This window comes from Tiliqua scincoides, chromosome 1, assembly GCF_035046505.1.
Source record: "Tiliqua scincoides isolate rTilSci1 chromosome 1, rTilSci1.hap2, whole genome shotgun sequence".
In the NCBI taxonomy this organism is placed as follows: domain Eukaryota; kingdom Metazoa; phylum Chordata; class Lepidosauria; order Squamata; family Scincidae; genus Tiliqua; species Tiliqua scincoides.
This window is the reverse complement of record NC_089821.1, coordinates 122572045-122595298: the sequence shown is the minus strand read 5'-3', so window position 1 is coordinate 122595298 and position 23254 is coordinate 122572045. Positions and strand designations below refer to the sequence as shown.

Sequence of the window (23254 nt, the reverse complement as noted above, 5' to 3'; positions counted from 1 at the left end):
TCAGCATTTATATTAGAGATCTGTGGCTTGGTTTTCCTTTTGGGTTTTTAAATTGGCCATGGAATTTGCTCTGTGCGAAAAGCAAAGCAAAGAAAAAAGTGACAGATGGGAGAATAATTTGATTTATATATTTTTTAAAAAAACGTGTAAGAAGAAATAATGCTGCTAAGTTCTATATAAGAAGATAGCAGCTGTTTCTCTACACATAACTTGGGGATCAGTCATAAAAAATGTCATATTTTGAAAAACACCAAATATCTTCTCCCCCCCTTTCCTCTTTTTATCCAATACACAAATCCGCCCTTTTAACAATATTGCTGTCTCACTGCCCCCTTTTGATGTGTGGCATACTTTATGGACAGTCCCTCATGGCAGGGCCAATTCTCAGATGATTTTAGAATGTAGTGAAGTTCTCAAATGGTGAGCTTATCATGTGTTTTTTGTGATATTTATTGGTGAACAAACCCTCTCATGGAAGGGAATACATTAACACTTCAGATTTTTATTGTGTGTGAATATTCTTTCACAAAAACAGCTGCCTATGAGAAAATTACATGTAAAGGCAACATGAGGTGACTTTACTTCATAATGTCCACAGCACCACAACAAAACTCAAAGGTGGTCTGCAGTGTGTTGCCAGATGGGGACATGAGCTCGGACTCTAAGGACCCAATCCTATCCAACTTTCCACTGCCAGTGCAGCTGCAATGCAGCCCCAAGGTAAGGGAACAAATATTTCCTTACCTTGAGGAGGGCTCCGCAATTGCTCCCTTCTATCATTGGAAGCAGCACACATTCCTTTGGCATGGCTGCATCAATGTTTGAAAGTTGAATAGGCTTGGGCCCTAAGTTCCTAAACACTTTTCATAGGATGCATGGGCTTGCTTTCTGATTGTGTAGAAATCTATACTTAATGCAATGCCACCTCCAATTTTCAGTCAAGAGAGTACACCTTGTGGTATTTTTTCAGGTGTGTAACACAATCATGCAAATAGACAAGGATTGTAATTACCCAGTTGCTTGGCCAACTTACAAAATATGCTTGTTTTCACTGAGGCTACAAAATGATTAATATCAATATGTGCAGGGAGATGCTAATTTGTCATCTCTACTAGTTTTCCTTATCATTGATATGGGAGTTGGATTATTTGGAGCTAAGTAAGTTTCTTTTGGTTGACTGAATGAAAACAGTTTAGTACAGTGAAAGCAAAATGATTTTTTTTTTTATTCTCCCAGGATGAATCCTGATGAGAAATGCTGCAGCAATGTTCTATCTATAAAGTGTCCTGAAAGATGCTCCCACCAGCATTCACCACATCAGAAGTCACTTAAGAATACCTTTCCTATTGATATTCTGTCACTCTGTCAAGAATGTAGAGATCAAGGAGATTAAAACCCACTTCTGACTCACTAGTATAATAACTGGCCTGCACTGACAACTTTTACCACTAAAAATCCTTGGATGAATCCATACAAGCTCCCTTGCCAATCTTTTCTTTGCAAAAGCATTTTTTTGATAGAGCAGAAGTCGTCAGATGAATGTAGCTAAGTTATTGGCCCACAATGCACATTCCTAATGCTCCACTGGTGTGGAACTGGTATAACAATAATCTCGTTAGTGGTGGCAGAAGGTCCCTCTAGGAAACTATAACAAATATTAAACGATTCCTTTTGTTGAACTTATCCAAGGAGCCATCTTCCCTGGAGACTTTGCTCAACTTTAGACTAATCTCCTCCGTCCCCCCAGGAGCCCTTTTGTCGGGAAAGATTGGAAACAAACCCCAGGAATGACAGGTCCGTCTGTAAGCCTTGGATCAGTTGCTACATTCTTTAAATTATCAGTGCCCATCTGTTCTGTTTGTCCAACCATGCTCTGCTCTGGGGATCTCTCTATTAAGAGACAAATAGTCGGATTTATTGGAAAGGTCCAGTCATTCGACTCACACTGTTAACCTCTTGGTTGCCAAGTCAAATCTTCTGACATTGCTTTCTAAACAGAAGACAATAGACAACTCAAGACATCTGCACCATTTCCTCTTTTACTGTCGAGGCATCCATTTGAAGGGGGAAGTCAAATCTTTCTGTGCCAGATTCTGCTAGTAGCTACAATGGCGTACATTTATCACAATCAATTAAGTATCAGAGTTTCACTAATTATAAACCCATGCAAACTTATGTCAATTATTTTCATGACAACAAATGGTGTTGTTGTTTTTTTTTAAACCCAACACCTTTGTTTTGCTTAACTGAAACAAATGCAGCCTAATCCTGTCCCCTGCTGTAGCAGCTGCTGTGCAGTGGCTTCTGCCGTACTGATTTCTGCAGCATCCAGTAGGGATAATGCTCTACCTGACCATGTTACCTCTAACATCCGAGGAGCAATATTCTTGTGACAATTCCCAGCTAGCACAAGAACCCAGACATCATTAGGAGCTGTGGAGCTGCTACTGGGCCAACTTCCGGGTCTTCTGGGCTCCAGGCAAGAACTTCAGCAAAAGTCTTTCCTCCTGCAAGGCCATTCCTCTGGTGTCACTTCCATCATCACTCTGGTCTTCTAAGCAGTGGGACAATGGTAGTGGAGGGTAATTGCAGCTCAGCTCAGTATTAAACAGGGGCCAAACTTTTTTCAGGTAATGATGCAGGTCATAGTTCATAGAATTAACAGAGTATCCACCCCACTTCTCTTTGCACTGCAGCAGCAGTACTAGTGGCTGTTATGACTTTTAGTTCAGAAAGGGCCAGGCCTATAATAAGGAAATTGGAACTGCAAGGCCTGAACATGATGAGTCTGTACATGTTAATAGGACTGTGCGTTAGGAGCAACAGTATAGAAAGTAAAGCAAGATCTGTAGCACCATTGTGCTGATTTTTTCATGTTGTTTGGGGAGCATGGGATTGGGAGTGGGTGAGGTTGTATTAATTTTGCACCAAATTCTGAAATGGCAAGTGAAAAGCTTGTTCCTTCTACATGTGTCCATGCATAGTTTTGTTTCTTTCTACAGTAGATGTTATGCTTTGAAGGCAAGTCCAGACTCCTTAAAACACGGAGGTATCTTTCAAGTAGAAATGATGTATTACAGTTGTTTCCATCCTGACCAAAATATAAGCCTATGATACCTTTGTTCTTTTCACCAAAACTTGCTAGAGCTTGTCTGGTGATGGCCCTTCTTATATGGAGCAAAGAGGTCACACATTTCCGGTTTCAGTTTCACTCCAGGGACTGTGAACATGGATTGGGCTATGAAGAAACCAAGACACGCAAGTATCAGCATTGGTTTGGCAGCACAGGAAAAGATGTATCAGAGCAGACGTACCTGCAATATTAACCAACATCTGTTTTTGGATGAAACCTGCTTCTGTGTGAGGACACTTGAAGACGGGGGGGGGGGGGGCGCGACGGCAACGACGACACGTTTGCTGAACGTGTATGAACCCAAGCTCTTTGAAGAACCACAACATCAGCATCAAGAAAAGTGGAAATCATTAGTTCTGAACAGTTTGTGTTATGATGAAAAAACAGTGGCTATTCCATGACCCTTTGCATAGTGGAAGCTACCTTTGAAACGGACTCTATCCAACCGATCTATTGATGAATTGCGTTCACCATCTCTTTCAAACATCCCACAGGAGACTGCAATAAGTGCTCTCTATGCAAAGTCTTCTGAGGGGCTTACCTAGACACTCATGTTTTCACTTGTCAGCAGTTTTTGTAACATACAAAACTGCCCAAAGGATCCTGGTTGCACTTTTTCAGTGTATGTTTCAGTGAAGGATCATCATAATAAAATAATTTTCCTTTGGGCAACTTTGTTTTTTAAAGACACGAGGAAGGATCTTCCACTAGTATTTTCTAATAGTGTAACATCAAGTAGCCCAGAAAGTTTCACAAGTTTCCTTCGTGACTTGTATGTGTATCTGTACAGTATATATGTATTGGGAGGGGCAGATGTGGAATAGAGCCATAAAGTTGGGATTCAGACTCCTGTCCTTGTAGAATTCTTATCTGGAAATTCTCTTTTTAAAATGCCAGGAGCCCCAGAAAAAAAAAAATAATAATCTGGCATAACAGTAGTGGGAATGCAGGCTGCTAATCAAAAGGATTCAAATCTTTCTATGTGCTGCCAAGCTCTCTTCTTCCCACCCAGCAGAGGAGGAGGGGGGAGAGCAAGAGAGAGAGACAAAAAGGCAGAGTGAAAGGAAGGCATGGTGCTTCTCTTCTTAGGCAATCTTAACAAATGCAAACGCTTCCACTCCACTGACTCCTCATTAACTTACTGAATCTGACAGTCTAATTATCGCAGCTGCTTTGCACTTAGAATAAATAAATATGAAAGTGGATGTTTAAAGAAAGCGAGAAGGGAAATGCCATCATCCAGACAGTCAATAGAGAGAGCGAGAGAGTTTGTTTTAAATTTTTATATTCGTACATATTTAGAGCATTTTGGGGGAAAGATAATGAGATAGTTGTCTTTCAGACTAATTGAGTTCCTCGGTTTGCGGACGCTTGCTTGTCACAGTCTCCAGTTTTAACTCTGTAACACTTGTAGCCTGTGAAACCTTCCCTCTGCATCTCAATTCCAGGTCCCATTTTATTCCTCTGCTCTGTTTCACTCCTCAGATACAGAGATCACGTCAGGGCCCATCTCTACATGGAGAGTACCTCCAGGGCTCTCTGCGCCCCAACATTACTGACAGCAAGCAATTCAATCAGCTCCATTCTCTTTTGTGATTGGGTCCTTTTGGGGAGAAAGGCAGGGTATAAATGGGTATAAATAAATAAAGTTACGACTGTGCAGCATCAGTGGCTAAAAACTGGACTCTTGAGGGCTTCAGTTCAAATCTGGTCTCTCTGCCTTGAATATAGGATTGAACTTGCATGTTCTGAGGAGTTCCCCAGGACTCTTTTTACAAATAGATTTTGCTGCTGAGGCTGTAGCTTGAAGTGGAAAACCAGTGCCCAGAGAGAAGAATTTCTTAGTCCTGTCTTCTCATGCTAATATTCCCCTGAAAATTCCCCTCCAGCTTTTATGCCCTTGCTTTTATTTCCAGTGGGTATCATCACCCATAGCTTTTCCCCCAGTGAGAGTAAAGCAGCTTGAGAGGCAGGACTTATGGCAGGAATATGGCATGCAGGAAAAGAGTGAAGAAGCTTCTCTCCCCCACTCCACACTCTATGCCAGTACTGTGTTATTCTGCCATCACAAGTGGACCTAGGTAGGCTCCTCTCACTTGGCCTGAGCCACCCCCCCCCCCAATGATAAGGTAGTATAATAATAAAAGCCTACTTTGCAGATTCATTATAAAGATTATTGAATGAATGTACGTGAAATGCTTTGGACACTCTAAAGCAGAGTTTTTCAACACTGCTCTCCTGATGTACTACTTGCTCTGATGCTCTCTACAGAAGTACCACCAGAAACAAGCAGCAATGACATAATCTCTCATTACTTCCAGGTTTGGAGAATGCAATAGGAGCTTCCAGTGGTGGTGAGAGGCTCAGGGTGGGCAGGAGGGCTCTTTCAAGCACATGAAAACTGCCCACCAGGCAGAGGCTACAATCTTCTCCACACTTTCCTGGAAGTGAGCCCCACTGACTCAAATGGGACTTACTTCTGAGCAGACCTTTATAGGACTGGGCTCAATCTCCTACTGCAGTTTGAAGCTCCCATTGTGGTCTCGCTGCTGGGCAGCTGGTGCTTGCGTACCATCCAACACCGCCCAGTGTACCACCAGTTGAGAACCCTTGCTCTGCTGGTGTTCTTTTTGCATCTTTTTAGATTGTGAGCCCTTTTGGGACAGGGAGCCATTAGTTGTTTGATTTTTCTCTGTAAACCGCTTTGTGAACTTTTAGTTGAAAAGCGGTATATAAATACTGTTATTAATAACAACCACCACCACCACCACCACCACCATTATTATTAAGTATGCTATTGGTTAGAAGACACTTTGTAAACTTCCATTTTAAACTTGTGTGATTCTTCCCCCTACAATTGTCTAGAGTTGGAGTGAGGAAGCCTCACATTTTGTTAAAGTATGATACTTCACCTCCATGAAAAAATCATTCTGAGCTTTCCCCAAGCATAAGAATGTGTTTACAAGAGAAGCTACAAAGTGTCCTTGAGGTCTTGTTTGACTTGCAAGATACACCACTGTTAATGCAGACAGATGCCAAATCAAAAGTAGCTTTCAGCTAATGTAAGTCATATACTGTATTCTCATTATAGACCAAATGAACAGTTTAAACCCCATTTATGAAAATGCCTAAGAAAAAACTCTTTGGGGGATCTTCTAGATCGCAGATCAAAGTAAAAGGAGGTCAGGTGAGTATGCATTAAGGACCCCAAGAGAGGAAGCTCAGGGGTATGCACAAGATTTGATTTGAAAGGTTCTCACCTGCTTTGAGCATCATCAGTATCACACCAAGTGAGCAAACAGATAATCCCCAATGCTGTTATATGCAAGAAGTGGGACAGGGTCACATATTTGCACACTGCCATGCAGAAAAGTGTATGAGAAAGGTCAAGCAAGAATGTTTGCTTCCTCTAACAAGGGCCTGTGCCCCTTTGAATGAACTCTGTCAGAGTTGGGTTACATGGTACAGTCACCACTGCTGTCCCTGCCCCTACTAGCCCCTCACAACAAGAAGTAGGGATGGGGAAACTATTTAAAAGCCAGAATTCATAGAGCTAATTGCATTAAATTAGCTGCCACATAAGCTCCTCTGGAGAGAGCAAACTTCCTACTGGAGGCTTCAACAGGCAGCACCAAAGAAAATGTGACTCATATACTTTTAGTAAGATCTAAGAACCAGCAATTGACTATCAACAAGATGAGAAATACTCCCGCCAAGGGTGGGAGTGTGTCATGAATGACACATGGAAGAAGAAGAAGAAGAAGAGATGCTTGCTGCAGAGAAGCCAAGCCCCTCTGTAAGAATAACATGTAGGGCCACTTGAGAACGAGGTATGGGAAGTTGCTGTTTCACAGTCAATCACAACTCCAAAATCATGAAATCTGAACATCAGAAAAAGTTCAAACACTGTGACTTAAGTTAAACATTTTTTGCTGCAAATTAATGTAGCAAGCACCCAATCAAGAACCTAAGAAAGCTGCTTCCAAGGCACATATTATCAACAGTTGCCGCTTATAGCCACAGTTTACTGTATTTGGTGTTTTACCTTATCTTTACTTGAGGAAATACCGTATCAGAGTCAGCTTCTCCAGTAGAACAGACCATCTGAGGTCAGCTGAATTCTGATATGGATATTTAATAATAGTTTAGGAAGCTGCCCAAAAAGGGTGGGAGGTATCCATGGAACCTTGGGACGATCATATGCTGGAGTGGCCCTCTCAGTATGATACTGGAATTTGATCTGGAGCTATTAATTGGAAGTAACTTTTCCTGTGCTCTTGTCTTTCATTTATATGTAATATAAGAAAAGGTAGCGAATAGTCTCAATTGGGCCTGCTGCCCAAGGTCACCCCTTACTTGCCACTGTTGTCTTCACCTGGAGTGTGTGCATACATATTCCCACCCCAAAAGCTTTGATCCTCCTTGCTGCACTTTATCCTTGGATTAGGTTTAAAGTTTAAAGGGACACATTCCCTTTAAGCAATTTCTGCCCAACGTTGCGTATACACAACAGGGATCAAATGTGTACACCTTGGGCTGGGCAAAAATGGGCTAAACCCTTTGCAAGGATGGAGCGTAGAAAAGGAAAAGGATGGTCTGATTCTCACTCTCTTTAGCAAACAGGGAGCAGATCAATGCAGCTCCCATCTATGATGGGCTGGAGGGAGGCAGCAGAAGGTGAACTGCACCTTGAATCTACAACCAGCACCCTCTTACTCCCTCCACCATCCACTATTGAAGCAAACCTCATTATGTTGCTTCACGGCTGATCTGGCCACGATCAGCCTTACAGAGAGTTGTAATTATAAATAAATTATAAATGAACAAGTATGGCGTACTGGATTGTGCGTTGACCTTTGCTTGGAGAGGTCTCAGTTCAGTTCTCCACCACCATGGAGCCGATCTAACATACCTCACTGCACTGTTGAGCAAATAAAATGGGGAGGGGAGAGGGACCATGAAAGGTTGCCCTGAGCTCCCTGAAGGAAGAACAGAAGAAAAATAAATATGTCAAATGGTGTAACTATGCCTGAACCGTAGGGAAAGAATGCATTATAAATATACAAGAATGATAAGAACTCTTTCTCTTATAAAATACAAGTGGAGCCTTGGTATCTACAAGGAATCGTACCCTCCTCCCTGCCACAGATACCAAAAACTGTGGAAACCGTTATCTGTGATTTCAGCCTCTTTAAAGTCTCTGAAGGCAGCCAGAGCTGCACTCCAGTCACCTCTGGAGGACTTTAGGAAGCCCACAGAGATCGCATGTGTCTGCCGGTGGTCTGCGCAGGCTTCAGAATGGCCTAAAAGGCAAAAAAAAAAAATGCAACTTCCCATTTGTCTAGTTTTTCTGGCCTTTTAGGCCGTTCTAAAGCTCACATAGGCTGCAGGTTGATATGCAGGGCCTCTGCGGGCTTCAGAAAGCCCTCTGGCAGTGACTGGAGCACAGCTCCATTCACCTTCAGAGGATTCAGGTGGGATTGAGTCTGGCTCAGTGCGGGTCAGGGAGACCAGCTTTGAGCCAAATCCGCAGATATAAAATCCACTGATAAACAGGCTCCATCTGTATATGGTTAAAATGGGCCAAGACAGTGAATGAATGCATTCAGTGTTGAATGTATTCATGTACATTCAGAATGAATATTTTCAGTGTTCATGCTGAGAATATCAATATGCAGTGGTGACTGGCCAGTGCCAAAATAAGTTTCTGGTCTTGCATTTGACTATTTATTGACTGGAAAAAAACCTGTATTTTTTAAGCCAGGTGGATATGAGAGGGCTTCATGAAAAGAAAACAGATGTTTTACCCTGGCATGATGGAAGGATCCATATATACAGCACTCAGCTGCACGTACTTTGCCTGAGCAGACTGCTAGCACTCTCTGCATTAATCAGCACTGCTCACCTGGCAGGAAGAGAAGTGACTGAAAATCAGACCTAAAAGCCCTTAAACCAGAAATTTTCAACCAGTGTGCCATGGCACACTGGTGTCCCACAAATGGTCCACAGATGTGCCATGGGGGGTTGGAGGAGGGTTGCTTATTAGTAGGGACATTGGGGGATGTGATTCCCCAAAAGCAGCATGGTGTACCCTGTCAATTGTCAAAACACTGATGGTGAGCCTTGGCAATTTTAGTGCCTTGTCAGTGTGCCGAGAGATGAAAAAGGTTGAAAACTGCTGCCCTAAGCAGATGGTCAGTGCTGTCAGACGTGAGTGTGATATAGACGTGATCATAAGAACTGTGAGCAGGGTTCCTCCCATGGAACAGGGTTTCCTCACTTTCCTCTTCCTGCTCTAGCCTCCTATGCACCTAAAAAGTTACTCCTGAAGATCAGGGTGGAGAGGACTATCAGGAACAGCATGGGATGTGGCATGGGGTTGTAGCTTGAAGAGGGAACCTGTGGAAATTTGAGGTTTCTTGAGATCTGTGAGCAGGAATGCCTTCTGTTCATGCAAAGACACCACTGGATCCAACCCTGCACACCTGCAGTTCAGCAGCACACAAGTATTTAAAGGAGCACAGAATATGCAGGTTCTTTTTTCCCTTTACACATGGGGACCCAATCCTGGAGGCCATACAGATGCCTATGTACAGATCACCCTTGCAATAAGGTCACATATTGAAAGGATACAAAGATATCCCATTTGAGAAACATCATTAATATAGCTCCCAAATTATAGATGCCCTCTGGATTTCTGAATATCAAATACAAGTTGGATGCCCAAATTCAGTACCCACTGAAATATTAACTGCTGATTATAGTAATAGTACTCTAGTCCAGGGGTCTCCAAACTGTGGCCTAGGGGCCATATCCAGCTCTCAGCAACTTACTTTTTGTCAGAGCATTTGCTAATGTTTAACATTTTTACTCATTATATATCATTTCTCACTTTAAGCATGCAATTATTTCTGATTACAAAAAAAGATTCAAGTAAAACTTATTGATCCATTTAAATTTCATTCACTCATTTATAAAACTGACATGTTTCGGCCCCCCAAAATGTACAAAATATACAGTGTGGCTCTGATGCAGCCCTCATACTGAAAAGTTTCGAGACCCCTGCTCTAGTCTAACCTATAGCAGGTTCTTGACAGAATCCTATAATAATTGGCTATGCACTGACATCAACACAACTGTTTTTCCAACTATCTAAGACAGTGTTGCATAGCACTGTATGAACATGCTTCACAATGTGTTCAGGTCATAACTTCTCACATCTCAAACGGTCAAGGAGTGGTTAGCCAAAAACAGAAAATATAAAGATTAAAATATCAATTTATCAAAATCGGAAGGAAGTAATTGACAGGGGGAGAAAGTACACTAATGAATTCTTTCTACGGACCTCCTAGCATGTTTTCACTGAATGAGGAGAAATTACCTCCTTTGCTCTGGCTCTAATCCATATCCACATGTAGCTAGCACCTGCTTTTTAATAATAATTTCAAAAATGTTAAGAGCATTCACCTTTGAAGTGACCATCCCCTGAATAGCCTTTATTCCCCTGGAAAATAACCTCTGGAGAATCTGCTCTGGCTTCAAATTATCTGAGGCAGTGTTTCTCAAAGTGTGGGTTGGGACCCATGAGGTGGGACGCAAGCCAATTTCAGGTGGGGCCCCATTCATTTCAGTATTTTATTTTTAATATATTAGACTTGATGTTCCCATGGCGTGTGACTGCATTTGGGGAAATGTTACAGACCTGTACTTTTAAAAAGCTACTACGTATATTCTTTTAACAATGAAAGTCAATGTGACTTACTTCTGGGTAAGTGTGGGTAGGATTGCAGCCTGAGATTGTTAAAAATTTTCCTGCTTGATGATGTCACTTCTGGTCATGACATCACTTCCAGTGGGTCCTGAAAGATTCTCATTCTAAAAAGTGAGTCACGGTGCTAAATGTGTGAGAACCACTGCTCTGAGGCAATTTATGAGAGTGTCTCTTGTCATTATCATTTTATAAGAACTGGGGGGGGATCCTCTTATAGAAACACTTGTTGTGCTTTTGCTTCTCTTCCATGTCCTTGCAATCCAAAACATTCTTTCCCCCCATTCTTATCTACATCTCATTTTTTTGCCCCCCACCTTCTTCAAAATGATTCTTGGGAATATAGACATTAATCGCTGACATCCTAGACTGCAGTTGGCACAGTGTCGGCTGATGAGTCTGTCTTATCTTCGCGCCCAGAATTCCAAACTGACATAATTAAATTAAATTAACAGCAGTGACACTGGAGCCCAAAAGTCTTAAACCGATTGTGAAAGCAGAGACAGATATGCTGGGAATTGTTTTGAAATTGCCTATCCTATTTCTTTCATTGTAGCTCTAATGACTCACTCATGAATATGAGCTTGCTGAATCAGAAATGGTAGCCATTTCTGCAGGAAAGACTTTGATTTGCTTCCCAAAACAGTGGTTGCCATGATCACACCATGCTGTTGCCTGCCCACTGAAGCCCCGTGGACTGCAAAGGGGTGAAATCTCAGCCATTGTCAAAACATGCTAATATACCCACCCAAGGGACTGAGAATACATTCCTCATATGGAAATGATCAATCTTGTCCTGGAGAGTGACAGGTTGTGTGCCAATCTGTTGCCTGTCTTCCCTCCCCACCTTTCTCCTTCTGCCTCTCTGTCTCTGTACCTGTTTTTTTTTCCACACTCTCTCACTCCTTCTTTTCCTGTCTTTTGGCATGGGCACTTTCATCTCCTCCCTCAGGGATTTGAGATGTCACTGCAGGAAGTGCTTGTCTGCCTCTCAGGCAGCAGCAGAGCCCTGTGGCTTTGACAAACCTCATTTAATTGGGAGGAAGCCAGGAGGGTTTGAAAGAACTGAAACATCCACGAAACTCCTTTTATCAGGCATAATTTAAACTCGGCATGGAAAAAAACCTATATGTATAAAGAAAAGTCAACTCCCCTCCTGCTATGAGCCCTCCCCTCCGCCTCCGCCTCCCCATCCCCCAGCAGAGGCAGGCTCCTGCGAGATTCCATCTTTTCAGATTTCTACAAGTGTCAAAGTAGATTTGTGCTCTGTGGCTGGCTGGGCAGAAAAGGAATGCAGGTCTCGTTCTCACTCTCCCAACTCAACAAAAGCATACTGAGGGCCAAACTAGAAAGTGACCACAGCAGATGTGTGGGTTGAACCTAGATCTGCCCCAAGCATGTAGAAAGGTTGGAGGTAGGGAGGGTGATTCTTATAACAAAAATGGAGTCAGAGTGAAAAGGCAGAACCCTGCCCTGCCTGCTGCCTCTCTGTCTCTCTCTCTCTCTGCAGCCCCTCTCCCCCAAGTGCTTTTCTCCCAGCCAAACTCACTTCTGAGTGCTTCCCTGGGGACAAAAGCATCTGGGAGAAGGTGCTCTCTCTGTTGCTCCACAAGCAAGCCACAGGTGGGGCGGGGCTTAGCACCCATGCACCTCCTTTTGCTGTGCAAATTAGAAGGTGCTCTCTCTGTTGCTCCACAAGCAAGCCACAGGTGGGGCGGGGCTTAGCACCCATGCAACTTCTTTTGCTGTGCAAATTAGACCCTACCCCCACTTCTATACAAGAAAGGCAGATTTGGGTTCACACACATGGATCTACTGCCATCACATCTAGTTTGGTCCCAAATATTTCTGCGGGGGAGGGGTAGGACATCAGCAGAGATGGACTGATAGCATCTGTAGTGCTTGTGACATAGCTCAAAATCAACAGTGATGTTTCCAAAAATTTGGCAACGTAGGCTGCAATCCTATCCACACTTACCTAGGAGTAAGCCTCATTGACTCTAATGTGACTTGCTTTTGAGTAGAAATGCATAGGATTGGGCTCTTAGGCTGCAATCCTATCCACACTTACCTGGGAGCAAGCCCCATTGACTGCAATGGGACTTACTTTTGAGTAGACATGCATAGGATTGGGCTGTTAGTTTAAGAAAAGTTCTTGTTCACTGCCCCTACCCACTGGGTCTGGTAACCAGGAAAGCTTAAAACCTGTAAGAACTTGGTTTCCTTGCAAGGGCTGTTGTAGCCACTTTGAGGAATACAGCTTTAAATGTGTTTCTTATGGAGGACAGCGTGTAGACATTGCCAGACATGAAAGGCTGTGACTGCTTAAGCTTTAGAAACCAGAAGAGATCTGGAGTGGAACTTTCAAAGACCATGATGTGGGGCTTCACAACTCCAGACACCTCCCTGTTCCTTCTGCCTCCTATACACTTCTGTTGCTCAGCACATAACATAAGCAAGTGGACCTGCTGAGTAGAGGAACACAGGGTCACCTAGTGGTAATGTATGCCCTATCTCTGGAACACCTCAGTGCATTCTAGGGATTTGCTATCATGAACAAATAATTTCCCTTTGGTCTGTTTGCATACGGTTCTGTATGAGAAGGCTAGGTTTCTCTTGACATGAGAGCTTTCCAGATGCTGGGAGATTTTTAAATGCCTGGATATATCCTACGGTCATATAGTTGCATGGAAGGTGACACATTTGAACAGGCTCTCAGTTTTGCAGCATATTCTGAGGCTAACTAAGATATCTTTTGAAAACGCTGCTTTCACGAAAGATAGAGATACCTGGAAGTTTTCCACATGTCAATACCAAGTACAGCCATTTTCAAACACTGTGCCGTGGCACACTGGTGTGCCATGAATGGTCTGCAGGTGTGCCATGGGAACCTGGGGGAGGGTCATTTATTAGTAGGGCCATTGGGGGATGTGAGCCCCCCACCAACAGCATGGCATCCTTGTCAATTGTAAAAAAAAATGATAGTGTGCCTTAACAAATTTAGTACCTTATCAGTGTACTGTGAGATAAAAAAAGGTTGAAAATCACTGATCTAGTAGCTGAAATGTGTGGCTTCTAGGAGCTTGTGTGCCTTTTTGCTTCTGGAGTGTCTTGGCTTGTACCTTGTAAGCACTCTGCATATGTGTAAACAGGCATTGCCAATCAGTGTATACAATACTGAGCTAGATGAACCAATGTGCTGGTATAGTATAAGGCAACTTCCTATGTTCCTATGTGTGTTTTCTTTGGAATGTCTTCACTACAAAAAAAATAATAATAATAATTCAGGAACTAATAAGGGTGCTATGATCATTTTTCCCTTTAAGCCATGCAGCTGAGCGGCTCAATGCCCTGGGAAGCTAAGCTCCACACAGCTTACAGCTCAGCATTCTCAGAAGTCTGCCAAAAACGTGTGATGTCATCACTGTGTGCCTGAAAATGGCAGCAAGCTGCCATACAGCAGCCTAAGGGAATACTGGTTGTGATCCCCTTGTAGCTGCAGTTGGAAAAAGAAATGACCTACCATCCGAAAGCTGGTAGAGCTGAGAGGGCAAAGAGTTGAAGAAGTGATGAACAAGTGCCTCCTGTGCAGAGATCCTGTCCCGTGGACAAACCTTTAACATTCTTGCTGCCAAATCTTCTGCCTCAGATTTTTGGCTTAGTCTAGGAAACAAGAAGAATGATCACAGCACTGCAATAAGACTTGGAGCCACAAATGTAAGTTGTATAGAGAGACAAAACATGTACAAAACATGTACAGAGAGAAAACAGTTTAGGGGGTGATAACACCTAGGCCACAAAGTTGCAGGAGGGTTGCAAACATGCTGTAAAGGGAGGACGGGCGATGGGTGGCTCCGGGGGCAGGCAGGTGGGTGGGTGGGGAGCAGGAGGCACTTATGCTGGATCCCAACCCCCGTTCCCGGGGAGTTTGGAGCGGCTTCAAGGAGGTGGCGCAAGTCCGTGGAGACCCATAGGGGCAAAGGTGCCTTATCAGGAGGTAAAGGGAAAAGTTTTCCCTTGCCTCTGACTGAGCTGCTTTGGGCCCCTATCCTGCAGTGGATACAGTGCAAGCCTCTTGGCTTACCTGTTCCAGCGCAGGGGCCTGCACTGCTGGTGGGCCTGCACTGTATCCAGCGCAAGTTTAGGGCTGATTGCAGGCCAGCCTGGGGCAAGGTTAAATGTTTCCCTTTAACCCGTCTTGTGCTGCAGCAGCCTCATGGGTCTGCTCAGATCTGTGCCACCTGACGAGGTGGTGCAAATCCAAGCAGCCTAGGACTGCCCTGGGGTGCCTGGGAGTGGGGTCAGGATCCAGCGTAGCTGCCAGGTCCTGGCCCCGCCTCCTGACACATTCATTTCACTTTGCCAACTCTTCATTGTGTAATTACAAACATTTGTTTTTTAAGCATCCTTCCATCACTTCATCAGAAACATGAAGAAAGTCCTTCAGGAAGCTCCATGGACTGGAAATCACATTGCATTTTGTAAAAAAAAAATTGGGAAAATTGGTTGCCTCCCAAGTAGCCTTTAAGGTAGTGGGCCCCTGATGTCAAGCATGTTCACATAGAAAATGTGTGCTTTTTCCCTCCTCCTTCAACTATGTCTGGCAAACCCCAATGCCAAGTGGCTGGCTTCTGGAGAACATGGCAGCTTGGAGACTAGGAAGTGAAGCAGATGAAGAGAAAACAAGCAAGCAAGCATGTAAACAAAAACAGTGCTTGAGTTTTACAGCTTTTAATTTGCTTGTTTGTTCAAAATGCCAGGTGGCCCATTAGAGCCCAGCCTGCTGTGTTTCTCCTCACGCCCACCCCAGCTGGCAATTCCCTTCCAAATGACATCACAGTACTGGGGGAGCTGCTCACTTTCATTCTCCAGCTCCAGGCCCAACACAAACACACACACACACAACACTGGGCTCAGAGCTTGAGTGTCATCAGCTGCCTGCACTTTTCTGGTGGGAATGAGATGGGAAGGAGGGCGAGAGAAGTAGGAAAGCTGCTAAAGGCATAGAACTGCAGGCGGAATTCTATCCTTCCGACGCAACTGCAAGATATGAGTAACATAACATATATCTGCACAGGAGATGCAGACTTGTACTTATGTGGCAAATCACAATGTGCTTCTCAGAATTTGTAACCATGATGCTATAACCACAATGGAACTGGCAAAGTAGCAAGAAAGATGCTGAACTCTTTGAGCAGCATCATTGGCAGGGATGGGGATGAAAATCTATTCATTTGTCAAGTGAATACAATGGCCTAAGAAGGTCAGCTTGGTATGGCCAAGTCCCCCACCATAGCCACTTATACCCCAGTTAAGGATGTCCCAAAGCAGGATGCCTTCCTCACTTCAGAAGGAAGCAGAAAAGTTTAGGTGCTGTGTGCGCACAGATGTATTTGTGCAATGGATAGCAACTAGTAGAAATTGCAGCTAGTTTTATTCTTCAGTATATTCTACAGTATTCTCTATATTCTACAGTATATTCTACTTTATTCTACAGTATTGCAAACCTGAAAGTATATGGGTGGGCATGAGAAAAACAGATGGCCCTGGATCTCAGGCCCAGCAGTATGGTCTCATGCTAGTGAGGGTTTTCATGTCCTAAGCAGCTAGGAGGGGCATGGAAAGAAAGCTTGAAAATATCAGAGGATGCTTTTGATGTGGGGGGGGGAGGGCAAGTCTAAGGGCTCCCTCACTTAGCTCAGTCTTCCCTGTCACATTTTTGGGGTTTTTTCCCCACGCAAAGTAATTAGTAATGTAAAGACTTGTAATATAATACTGAGTCTACAGCAGAGATCTCAGGAACTAATGACCTCCTCAAATACAGTTATGACTTGTATAATACAAGCAGTTGGAGATGCTGTGTTGTCCCTAGTGGGACTGCCCAGGATTGATCTGATGAGATACGTATTCAGTAAGCGTTAAGTATTCAGTAAGGTAACATAGGCAAGGTAATAAAGAAACAACTATCATATACAGTCAATTCCTGCTACCCGCAGATTTGCTTATCTGTGGGCAGTAGGATTAACACTTGCCTTGTACCATTCACGGAGTGTTCTTAGCTATCCCCAGTCTCTGCAGTCTTCTAAAGAGGCTTCAGCTGAGACCTTCAGAAGGCTGCAGGAAAGCACTTCAGAATGGCAGAGCACTTCAAAATGGCACACACGACTAGCACGAGCCCTTTGAAATGGCCATGGGAAGCTTCAGAAGCTTCCCACAACCATTTTAAAGGACCCTATGCTAGTTGTGTGGCCATTTTGAAGTGCTCTGCAGCCTTCTGAAGGTCTTTGCTTCAGGCAGCCAGCAGAGACTTTCAGAAAGCTGCAGAGCTATCCTTCCCCCTAACCCCACTGATCCCATTGGATCAATGGTTCACCATCCACGGATTCATAATCCGCTGGGGTTTTCAGGAACCTAATCCCAGCGGATAGTGAGAACTGATGGTAATTCAGCTTGATTTTGCAGAGGGAACTTCATCAAACGCTCAGGGACATCTTGCTTCTGATTGACAACTTTCATCAAAAGAGGGACCTGCAAATAGTCTGCTGGTAAGAATAAATCTATAAATATGGGCTGCCTTCTCCTTCCGCTACTTATTTTTTGGTAGGCTTAACTACTACTTTAGAGCTCAAAGGAACCAATTCTAGAGTTAAAAGCTTGCATATAAAAACAAACAGACCCCAAGGGAAGCCTTGATAACGCTGTCATAGGTAGTTTACCTGTCACAGATCAGCCGGATCCTCTGAGGCCTACTGGCGAAGAACGTTTCTGGGAAGTTAATATGCAATCACCAGATTAAACAAAAACCAAAGAAAACCAAGAGCTGGTAATTTCAACTCCTCATTTCGAATCTGTCATTGCTACTATAAATCCTGAATACCAGCAATGATGCTCATATGATTCTGTAGAGCTGTTGAGCCATTTCCTAGAGAAAAGTATACGTCTGTGAATTCAAAATTCAGCAACCAGAATCCCCAAATTCTGGTAGTATGATATTTGCATCCTAGACTATTGTGTCCTGGTCAAATGCATTCTGGTCATTGGCATCCCTGGACATTTGCGTCTGGATTTTTGTGTGTATATGTCCCTGTCATTTGCATCCCACTATAACTGGGCAACAAACTATAACTGGGCAAAAAAACCCATATTATATATGCTAATCCTCGAATCCCAAGTTCTACTTCTGCATTTAAAAATAAAAAGTGCATCTAATATAAATACACATATATTGGGACACATTAGACTGGGACACAGTTATCCAGGATGCAGTGGTCCTGTCACTCCAAATTCTGCCACTGAAACAGAATGTGCAAACCCTGTTCTGTGTGTGCATGCGTGCAAGGGACTGAGAAAATAAGGGTTGGGGCTGATGAAATACTGCAAGGCAGACAGGGAAATGTAATGGAAACCATGAAGAGTAACTGATATATATAAGAGTAGCTCAGACAGACAGGAGCAGACAGACAGACAGACCACAGTTGCAAGTATCTGATTCTCTGATATATCTTTTATCTGAGATATACCTCTGAGATATATGCACAAGAGCGCACACACACACACACACACACATCTGAGACGCATCAGGGATGTATGTGTATACACACACACTACAGTTGCAACCATTTGATTCTCACATGATCTGCTAGAATTGCACAAGGTGGTGCATCTCACATTACATTTTATCACTTCCTGGTTGGTTTACAGCAGGGGTGTCAAACGTAAGGTCCAGGGACTGGATGTGGCCCACAGAAGCTTTTTATCTGGCCCTCAAGCTCTCAGCTGCTGAGCAATGCTGAGGTGTCACTGCTAAAAGGGCAGCCAGCATGATAATTGGGCTCTCCCATATCTTGAAATAGGATCAAGATGTGTGCATTTTTTTCTTCTGGCATTTGTAGCCAATGTAGCCAAGCTACATGAGAACAGAGTACTTATTTCTGGTTTTGATCTGTTTAATGACATCACTTCCTGCCTAACAACCACTTCTGGCCCTCAGCAGACTTCATGAGTGTTATTTGGCCCGCTGTATGAAATTAATTTGACACCCCTGGTTTACAGTATCTCATGAAAGAGGTATAACTTTCCACAACTGATGTAGAGAAAAGCCTTACAGCACAATCCTATGCATGTCCATTTAGAAACAAGTCCCACTGAGTTCAATGGGACCCACTCCCCAGCAAGTTTTTGTCTGTCTGTTTGTTTGTTTCCCACTTTTCTCCTGGTAAGGGTAATCAAGGCAGCTTACAATATTTAAAAAAATAATAAAATGTTAAAAACAATTAATACATAGCAAGTCCCAAGGATAACATAAAACAGTTAAAATTGCATTTGGTTGAAAATACCAGCCCATAATGTCAGCTATCAAACACTGTCCTAAATAAAGAGGACTTAAGGCACTGCTGAACACTCTCCAAGGAGGGAGCTTAATTCTAGGAGGAGGGAATTCAACAATCAGGGTGCCACCACTGAGAAGGTCCTGTTCCTTGCTGCCATTCCCTTCACCTCCATCAATGGTGGCATGGTTAAAAGGGCCCCCTCTGATCACCAGAAGGGCTGTCTTAACACCCTTGTTTTCTCCTATAACTGTAATCTAGTGTGCAGCTGCCTAAGCACACTTTATACATTTCTCTGCTGTTTTAGCCCCCCCAACCAGGCTGCACATTGTGTGTTATGCATTTCTGTGAAATCATCACACACGTAACAGCTGAAAGTTGAGATAAGAAGAATTTCAGCTTTAAATTAAATGAAAAGGCAATTGCTAACCTTCATTGTTGTGAACAACACTTGGAAATATATAGCTACATCTCAAAGAGGAGATGATCGGAACTTCCAGCAGTCAGGAAAAGGGGTTTTGTGCCTCCCTATCCGCGTATATTACTGTGCCTGTATTACTATTTATAGCCTCCTGCCTACCTGTAATAACAGGGCATGTATCTTTCCTACAGCACTGTTTTCTTTCTTTTCAGTTCCTGTGTCCAGACCGATTATTGAAAACCTTTAAGCCAGGTTGGTTAAAAACTGATCTAGGATTTAAAAGTGGATTATATCTGAACTGAATCACGGTATCATTCTAATGCAATAACTATAAAGATATTATTACCTAAGGACCTATTACCTAAGGACATCCAGATATTATTACCTAAGGACCTCTAATGAATTGGCCTTGAATATAGCAAAAAGAGGAGTGGGGGTCCCACAGTTCTCAAAGAGGATATGATAAGGACCTTCAGGAAACAAACAAGGGGATGAAGGACAAAGATAAAATTGTTGGTGGACTAGCTCAATAAAATAGTTGGCAACTCAATCATTACATTAAAACCTAATATTGTTTCCTCTCCCAATTTTCACTGAAATTGAATTTTGATTATGCCTAATAGAAATGTTAATGATGGTTGTTACCATACTGATGTCTTTCACTACAATTCCAGTGCCATTAAACATCTTGACTTACACTGTTAAGTTGTATATAAAACAGTGACTACTAGATTACTTGGGAGCTCTCTACTATAATTGAAGCAGCTCTTTCGTAACTGCCAGAACTCAAAGACACTGTGACTACTGATTTGAGATAAGTGATAAAAACAAGTTCCCAGACTGGGTGGAAGAGCTGAATTAAATATGTACATTTAAAATTCCTGATCTGAAAAGCATCTAACAACTCTGGCATTTGTAAATAATCACTGGAATGGAATCAAGGTGTGCTGATAGTATCGGTGTGTATGTCTGTGTCTGTGAAAGGCATGTCTGTCAACGAAGTCCTGAATGGGTATTGGCAATACCTTATTGCTCATTGTTCAATATTGTCAACTCCTTCCACAGGATTAGAAGGGAGGTAATATACGGATTCTAAGCACCAGAGAGCCTATAAAATGACCAAACTGCCCTGAGGTGAGTTCTCATAGGGTAGCTTAATCATCTATATAGTTGTGAAATGGTACATAGAATGTCACCAAACCTCAGGTACAGATGTGTAGCAGATTGCATGGGAAACGGACAACCATGTAGGGTCTATCTCATATTTAGGACCCTTGAGAAGACACCTCGCTTTATTGCCCTTACAGTGCAATCCTAACATGCTGAAACAGGAAGGCTGGCATGCCTGCCCTGTATCCAGTGTGAGTTTTGGGCTGCAAGTGGCTCAGCCTGGGGCAAAGGGAAATGCTTCCCCTTACCCCGGGGAGAGCCGCTGCAGCACCAATTGGTCTACTTGGATGTCCACCACCAAAAGATGGGTATAGATCTGAGCAGAACTGAGCAGCCTGGAGCTGCTCTGCACTGCCCAGGAAGGGGGTCAGGATCTGGCATAACTGCCGGGTTCTGGCCCCTCCTGCTCCCCAAATTAATTCGCCTTCTGGAATTAAATTATATTTAACAGTGTGAAGGTAGGAAATTGGATTTTGGTGCTTTTTTTCTTTGTTACAAGGCATTTAAAGATGGACCTCGGTATCAGTGGTGAGTCAAATCAGTGGATAACCAGGCAAGACCTTTAATATAAGACAAGAATATATACTCTAACAAACTTTGAAACTTAAAACGAAGTATTTTCATGAATCAAAATGCTTGATTTGTAAAAGAAAATCAAGGGGAAAAAGGTTTTTAAAAATACACACATGATGTTATTTGTTAGCCCTGAAAACAAACGCCCCGCCCAGTTTCAAAAGTAAGATCATATTCATACCTTTATGAGGTCTCAGTCGTATCTGCTATGTGATAACATGAAAAGGCTGCAACCCTGTGCATTGTTAGGCTGCTGAAGTTCTAGTGAAGTCAATGAGGTATAAGCAGCCTAACTGTGCTCAAGATTACAAAGGCAGCTTTTTGCTCAAAGGCAGCTGATGTTCAAATGACAGCATCAGCCTTCAAGTCTTACAGTGGTCATATGATTCCTTGGGTCTGTATCCATCTTGCCATTTCAAACCATGTTGTTCTGTGGATCTTTCTATCACATTTGTGATCCACCCTTCTTCCCACGAGCTCAAGGTGGCATACATGGGACTTGTCCAATTCATCATAGCAATGCAAAGTTGCTGAAAGGATGTTGGGTTTGAGATGACATACAAGTTGACCTTTGTTCAAAAGGTCACATACTAATCACTAAATTTTGTACTACGATTCCATATATGTTGCACAAACTGCTCAAGTAAGATTCTGAAAAAGTTTTTTTTTAATCCTGTATTAACTAGCTATTATGCAATTGATTGGTAACATTTGTATCTTACTCTTCTTCCAAAGAGCTCAGAGGAGCATACATTAGGCGCATTTTAATTTTGCAACAACCCTTTCAGAAAAGTTAGATTGAGCTATAGTGATTTGCTCAAGGCCCTGCCATGAACTTTATGGTTGAGTAGGGAGGGAATTTTCTCTGCATTTCCCACATCCACACATCAAGTTGTTTATGGCTGATTGTCTTAACTAACAGGGGATTTATGACATATTACGCTTGTCAGTGCACAATATGACTCTGGGTCCGTTAGATTTCCTTCAGGCCATGGTAGATAGCACACAGACACAGACACACATAGGCTATAGTTGCCTGGCTATAGGGAGCTTTATAAAAATAATAAAATATAAATGCAAGATCCTAGACAGCATTTGTACTAAAATACATCCTGCTGATGGCAATCTGTGCTTGCTGTTTCTTGCTTCCATCTGCTGGTAGAAAGTAAAAAGGCACCGGGATTCTATATAAAGAGATTCAGTGCTTGGAGGAAGAAGGAAAAAGTTGGTTAGAATGAATTCTATATTTCTTTCTACACTCTCCCCCCCCCCCCAAAAAAAGGGATTTGTGTGCTTCTATTCTGTGGTTTTTCAGATGTTCTGTACCTTTTCTGTACTGACTTGTTGTCTGCCAAGCAACTCTTGTGCATCTGGAGCATTTTGTAGTTGGTTTATTTGAGAAACCGGCCAGGTCCATAAAGCTCACTGACTCCCAGTATGAACTGACAACCCAATTCTGAGCTCCTTGGGCTGCGGGGCTGTGGCGGTGCCTAAAATGGCTGCCGCCACATCCTGCGTGCCCCAGGCAGCCGGCAGCAGCTCCTTGGGAGAAGAGAACTTTCATCCCCTTCCCTGGGTAAGCAAAGTAGCTGTGCAATGGGGCTACTTGATTCATCATCAACCAAAAGGTCAGCGGTGAATCAAGTTCCTCCAAGTCAGGCGGTGAGCCTGACGTAGAGGCTTTGGCGCCAATGGAGCTTTGCTCCACTGGTCCTGCCCCCCGGCACACCTCCTCCCCACCCTCTCCCTGCCTCCCCCCATGCGTCCACTTACCTCTCCACTGCTTGGCAGTCTGTGCAAAACGCTACCAGCACTCGCCCAACAGTAGGGCCCACAAATGTGCCTTATGGCACATTTGAGAC

General features: G+C 43.2%; 1 protein-coding gene across 1 annotated transcript in view; it reads right to left on the bottom strand.

The window, feature by feature from the left end:
• Positions 1–3128: 3128 nt before the first annotated feature.
• The window catches only part of CDK15 (cyclin dependent kinase 15), a 48283-nt gene continuing 28157 nt past the window's right edge, over positions 3129–23254 (bottom strand). Inside the window, exons 11-13 of the mRNA XM_066637202.1 lie at positions 17618–17666; positions 14425–14564; positions 3129–3238 (exon numbers count right to left, since the gene is read on the bottom strand). Of these exons, the coding sequence (XP_066493299.1) occupies positions 3129–3238; positions 14425–14564; positions 17618–17666 (299 nt within the window). The remainder of the gene's footprint in view (positions 3239–14424; positions 14565–17617; positions 17667–23254) is intronic.